This window comes from Guyanagaster necrorhizus, assembly GCF_019112545.1.
Source record: "Guyanagaster necrorhizus MCA 3950 unplaced genomic scaffold BT62scaffold_47, whole genome shotgun sequence".
In the NCBI taxonomy this organism is placed as follows: Eukaryota; Fungi; Basidiomycota; class Agaricomycetes; order Agaricales; family Physalacriaceae; genus Guyanagaster; species Guyanagaster necrorhizus.
Window position 1 is genome coordinate 144,217 of NW_025064926.1, and position 6,000 is coordinate 150,216.

The 6,000-nt window shown below is 46.5% G+C and overlaps 2 protein-coding genes across 2 annotated transcripts; both read left to right on the forward strand.

The window, feature by feature from the left end:
• Positions 1-2,249: 2,249 nt before the first annotated feature.
• On the forward strand, positions 2,250-3,452 carry BT62DRAFT_997651 (uncharacterized protein; the record flags this gene model as incomplete). Its single annotated transcript, XM_043190668.1, has 4 exons — positions 2,250-2,287; positions 2,338-2,479; positions 2,646-2,789; positions 2,841-3,452. 4 exons carry the CDS (start codon positions 2,250-2,252, stop codon positions 3,450-3,452), a joined length of 936 nt encoding a protein of 311 aa, XP_043034110.1.
• A 243-nt stretch (positions 3,453-3,695) lies between these two features.
• Positions 3,696-5,486, forward strand: BT62DRAFT_1080740 (uncharacterized protein). Its single transcript, XM_043179604.1, has 5 exons — positions 3,696-4,339; positions 4,766-5,131; positions 5,208-5,236; positions 5,288-5,378; positions 5,449-5,486. Exons 1-4 carry the CDS (start codon positions 4,074-4,076, stop codon positions 5,350-5,352), a joined length of 726 nt encoding a protein of 241 aa, XP_043034111.1. The 5' UTR covers positions 3,696-4,073; the 3' UTR covers positions 5,353-5,378; positions 5,449-5,486.
• Positions 5,487-6,000: the final 514 nt, after the last annotated feature.

The window sequence follows — 6,000 nt, forward strand, 5'->3', positions numbered from 1 at the left end:
CTTTTTGGATCCAAACCTGATAGCGAACGCGGAAGCCAAGCTGGAGACGATTCGACAAGGGGGAAGGACCGCGCAGGAGTTTTTCATTGAGTTTGATGGTCTTCGGAAAGATGTACAGTGCGAAACAGAGTGGCGCGACAAAGATTTGATTGTGCACTTAATGCGGGCGCTCAATCCTGGTCTCCGACGCAAACTGCGCCTCGCTAAACTGTGCTGCGCTATCTGGCCGGAGACATACGAAGACTACAAGAAAACTGCCCTGCAACTCGATGCCCTTTACTGGGAGAGCCGGATTGCCAATGAGGCGCGACGAGACAGTGGGAAGGGGACCGCTCGAGAAGGATCATCAGTTGGTGATAGGGAGGACATCCCTGATGGAGGGAATATGGATCTTGCAAAGATGCGCAGACGGGGCCTCTGCTTCCGTTGCAGAGAACACGGTCATTTGGCACGTAACTGCTTGAAGAACCGTAGTGTTCAAGGATCAGACATTAACTAGTCAAGAGCGGATCAAGAAGGGGAAGATATCTAAATTTGTCAGTGAGATGTGCAGTGGAGTATCAGACTTTCATCTCTTACTACTATTAGGCTGGTCCATTAGTTATAGAAGATATACTGTGTTACAAACCAAGTAACACCTACCTACTAGTACCACTGACACATACTTGCTGACTCATCTTCTTGATTTTTTACTATTAGCCAGTCTAGCCATTATCTTCATGTCTCACTCGTTACTGTATTCTTCATTGTAAGGCCTGAAATTTAGTGTATCTTGTGTTTTTGTCTCTTTCCTCACTCTGTCTATGTACCCCCATGTTGAGACTGAGGTGAGCACCTAGTATTCTCATCACTCTATCCTTTACTTACTATCCTGTAGTTATACAATCATAGGTCTAGATTCTCACAGGTTATGGATGTATTTCTCAAACTTTAAGTCAAGAGTGATCATCTGAATCTGAAGTAACTTGAAATCATCAACACAACTGATTCCTACAAGAATCTCTTTTAAACTTGCCTCTTTGGACTCCAAGCCACTGAGCCACTGAGCCACTGAGCCACTGATGACACCCCCTGATCAATCTCCAGCTACAAGCCCTCCTTCCACCACTATGAGTCCACTCTCCACTGATTCCACAAAACCCTCTCTCTTTGTTGTCAGTATTCAAACAGCCCTTTTCTGTTGAGGATTCAGCTATATGCCTGTTGATCAGGTTATTGGTCTGTTTGTTCTAAATTTATTTACAAGTTCATATATTTTTGCTTGATCATTTCCATACTTACTTCCATCCATTTTCCTTTTGTTCACACCTCAGTCTTTTACCATCATTATGAGTGAAGGTTGAGACGCATATTTTACTTACATTGCTACATATTGATTACTTATTGTACTGGTAGATTGTTGTTCATTGACAGGTTCAAATATCAGTCTTTTACCACCATTATGAGTGAAGACTGAGATTGTTGTTCATTAACATTTTCACTGCCAGAAACCTTGACAAAAAAGTGAACAATTGGCAGGAATGGAGCAAAGACATTCTCAACTGCCTCATTATGTTCTCATTCACAAGAGGGCACACTGTTGAGATTTGGACTGTATCCAGAGTATATGCTTGTAAGACCTCTAGTCTTTGGGTTACAAACTCCTGAGGAGTTCCCCATTGACTTCTCATATTTATACTAGACTACTCCTTTTCTAGTAGTTTCTACCTAATTCCTTCAATTTCCCTTGGATTCCTTCCTTACTCATCATGCCAGAATGCCAGATTGCTTGAACTCTTGCAGATTCCAACACACCTGTGATGCAAATTAGACACTCACAAGGAAAAAGATATTAAAGTCTACCTCATAGAAAGGTGTGCAACTAGGAGCATTCCTCTTGAGGTTGTGAGCATAGCAGTCAATGATATGATCAAGGGATTCTCCCCTGGGAGCCAAGAGCCAATGAGACTCTTTGAATGAATCAAGCAAGGAAGAATCCACTATAAAACCTTTAGTAGCAGTCAGAATTGCTGCCAAAAGGGACATACACTGCAAAGTGTTATCATCCATGGCAAAATACTTGTTGATATCACCGTGCTGAAGACCCCAGGCACCAAGCTAAGAAGAGTCCTCAGTAAAGGATGCCACCATAACCCCAGAGGGCTTCCCTTCTTGAGCAAAGGATGTGAATTGAATGAGGGGTTGAAAAGCCAGAAGATACTTCTGAAGAGGAAACAATATTGCTCAAGAAGTGCAAAAGCAAGAAAGACATGGATCATTCATACACCCCTAGAAAGGAGCTGGCTCTGTATTGTATTCTAGACACCACTCCTGAATTCAACGTCGCATACAAATCAGATCCCAAGACTCCAAAAATTGGGCCCGTGAGGCTGCCAAGTACGGAGGATTCTGCGTTCTGACGGCAAAAGTCAATACTACCGGTACTGCGGTGGTCTTTGCCCATCTTATCGACAAGTCATTATCCAGTGATACAGATGCAGTAAGTGAATAATCCTTGTGCGATCTCTCTGGTCTGTTAAGCGGGCCGCTGGATTCGTGCTCTCGAATATCACTGGGGATTCGAGGCCAATACTTTCAACTTGCACACTCACTGTAATCTCTTAGAATGTAAACACAGTGCTTTTATCCCAGCGATTAACTGACAGCGTCTACTCCTAGTGTGTCTGGAATACCACAACATATTAGACAGAAATTATGCCATGTTCGTACCATCACAGGAGGCCATTAAGACCATACATGACTTTACACTCTTACCCAACGCTGAGAAACGCAAGAAGCCGGCCAAAATGGTGAGGTCCAATTTTCACCGAGAGATTGGTTCTGGATGACATATGGTTTAGTATTTTGACTATAAAGAAAAGTCCATCCAAGTTCAATCCTTCTCCCTCAAACTGTCAAAAGAGTATATGGTCTCTTGTTGGACTCTACAGCAATCTGAGGAAGAATACAAGCAGACACAAGAGCGAACTGACGTTTTCTATCCCTTCCATCAACCAGAGTTGCGCAACCAGTTGCAGAGCCATGTCAGCCCCTTTTGTCCAGGGTGGAATGCGGGGAGAAAGTTGGCAAAATATGACGATAATGCCCTTGATTTGTTATCGACATCGGCTCAAGACCAGTTCGATTTCCGGCGGCTCGTGGGTTTTTCTACCACGTGGAACGATGATTCTACAGTACCTGTTGATTTCCTGAACGGGACACGTTCGACATTTTTTCCGATTGGCAGCATTCAGTTCCCTTCGGAATCAGAGGAGGACGGCCGGGAGCTGCAGATAAAATCCATCACAAAACGACAAAGGACTTCACGACGAGGCACGAGTTCTGCTGTCAATGGTCCTCCCACAACTACCAATGATGCTCCCTCTCCTTCGGAAAGAGCTGCGCGTCGCACAAGAAGTAAGAAGACGGCTTCCTCCATCGCTGGTCTAAGCCTTGGCCAAACTGGACGCTGAAGTCAATGCTAGAAAGATCGTTAGGCTTAACTCTACGTACAAAATTTGAGTTATTTGTCCCGGAATATGATTTCAAGTCGCCATTCTGAGTCTGAGTAGGAGGTGCGTTTGATAAAGAAGGCCCGCAATAGTTCGTAAGCCTTGCATGATCACGATGCTTTCTCTACGACGAAGCACTATCCAGGAGCTATACATATTGATCTCAGCTCCAATACTTCTCCTTGAGCTTCTTCTAGCTCCATTCTCTTCACATACTCCCCCGTCTCATCTGTGCTTGGACGTCTATATTTGGCCACAGAATGCCGAAGGGCATCCTTCACCGCTGCAGGCATTTTATCTGATGATCTAAAGCCAAATCCCATGAATTGAGGAGCGAAGGAAGGAGATAAAGCTTTGAACCCTGAAATATACACCCACTCCCCCTCCGATATCAATCCCTAAATCCTCTCTCCATCTGCCTCTGTAAGGTCTTGAACATAGGTTCTTTTACGCCATCAGGACCATCCCGCGCCGGCGAACACGCGACGCTATCTACGAGTTTGTTTTCCTTGGCATACGTCTTCCACTCTTTGCTGTGGTGCTGGTCCTTTCACGCAGACCGACAGGCACAGTAGATCTGATATGGATACAGCGTCATGCATATGTTCGAAGCTGAGGCCAAGCGTCGGGTCCAAGTTCATCCGCCCCGCCGGTTCTTTGGTGCCGCGAGACATACGAAATCAGAAACATAGACAGAGGGGCACCTACGGGTCCATGTTTTCTCGTGAGGAGGCGGAGATTTATCGAGAGGACAGGATTTTCACGCACTCCAGACAAGAGTGCCTTTCGCTGTTCGACTGGGTCCTTTCGTATGGAGGGTTCAATTCAAGAAGCTCGCATAGGCCTTCGTTCGCTTGATGCACCACACGGACACACAAGATCAGTGATCTCCAATATGGAAGTAGTATGTACAGCGTCAATTTGTTCTTTAATCATTGTTAATGGTGCAACATCATGTCGATTCTCGAGCCGAGTCATTAGCTGTTCGGTGCTGACTTGTCCCCGCTCGCCCGTGTTCTGCCGCGATAGATCCAGGCAAATACAAGAGAGCTAAATCCAACGCGGAGTGTGATGCGTGTGGTGTGGGATAGTGTTAGACCTGATGCTATCCTTGCAGTGGGAAGAAGGAAACATGATTTTGGATGACTAAGTATGCGTCATGTTTTCTGATTGTCTTTCACTCTTCGCGGATTCGAAACAAAAATCTTTTTATACATTCTCTATTGCGAAGGACCAGAACTTTGTCAGTACTGTCCCCGACTAACCCGACCTAGATTCGACTCGGACACTCCAGACACTGTTTACCAAGCCCGAGTGAGCAAGTATCATTACTCATCGACTGCCGTTGCAAACGACACCTATCTCGGGCAGATTAGGACGAATGGAGTTGTTGCCCACACCATCTCCGAGCCGTATCAACCGCCATCAGCACCTACAAATTTATCCGTGCGCGGAAATCAAAACTTCCTGGGTGCAGATCCTGGCATACGTCCGTCTTTCAGACTCGGGTCTCTAGCAGAGCAGCCGTTCGTGAGAATGAGGATCACACAGTGGACCGCATTCTCCGACCATGATGAAAGTGGGTGGATATCCATGACTGCCGTTCCCCCTCTGAGCGTTTATCTACTCTGGGTCCGGAAGTTCTGGCCTTAAGACTACTCTAGAGAGAAACGTCCTGATTTGAAGCTCTCCCGGTCCGTGTTGGGCCTCAGACAGTGGACCTTCAGTGGATGCACTTGCACCGGGTTGGTGTTACTCCGCGGCTGGAGTTATTCCTTCATTCACTCGGCACATAGGCGTCGGGGGAACAGACGTCGAGATCGGCCTCACACCGCCCCTCCTGCAAAACTGTCAGTCATAACCCCGTACATAAGCACAAGATGAATGGTAATCTACAACAATTCACTCTCTATTTGTCCTGTTTCTGATGAGCGTTCAAACTGGATTCAAATTCCAGATGAGCCATGCGTGCTTCGTCCTCCTTCGTAATTTTTGTTCGTCCTGAGAGTTTATGGACTTTCGGAGGAGGCAGCGTCGATCTTCCATGCCCCAGCGGGGTAGTTGATGATTGAAATCCATGCGAAAGAAGACATGTACTAGTTACGCGTATATTATCGGGGCCTCTGCGATTACTGTCGGATGATATTACACAGTGACTGACTGACCTATGCTTGCCTTCCCTGTCGTGCTCATGATCCATACTCAACATCAGTTATCAGCAGTAGTTCGTGCAAGCCTCGGTGAAGGGTTTTCCGCCCAGCATGAACCTTAACAAGATGCTGCTGCTAGACAGTCAGCTCCACGTCCTTATGTTTCGCTGCGAAACTGTACATCGCATAACTCTAGACTAAATCCAGGCGCGCATCCTCCTCCTTGCACCGTGACAAAGCACGAACCCCCCCCACACACCAGCTCAACGTCTCACTCCCACGCCCCCGCGGGATAATTGACCTCCGGTCAATGGCTCACCTGACCGTTTTTCCTCCTTCCCTACCACAATTGCGACCCC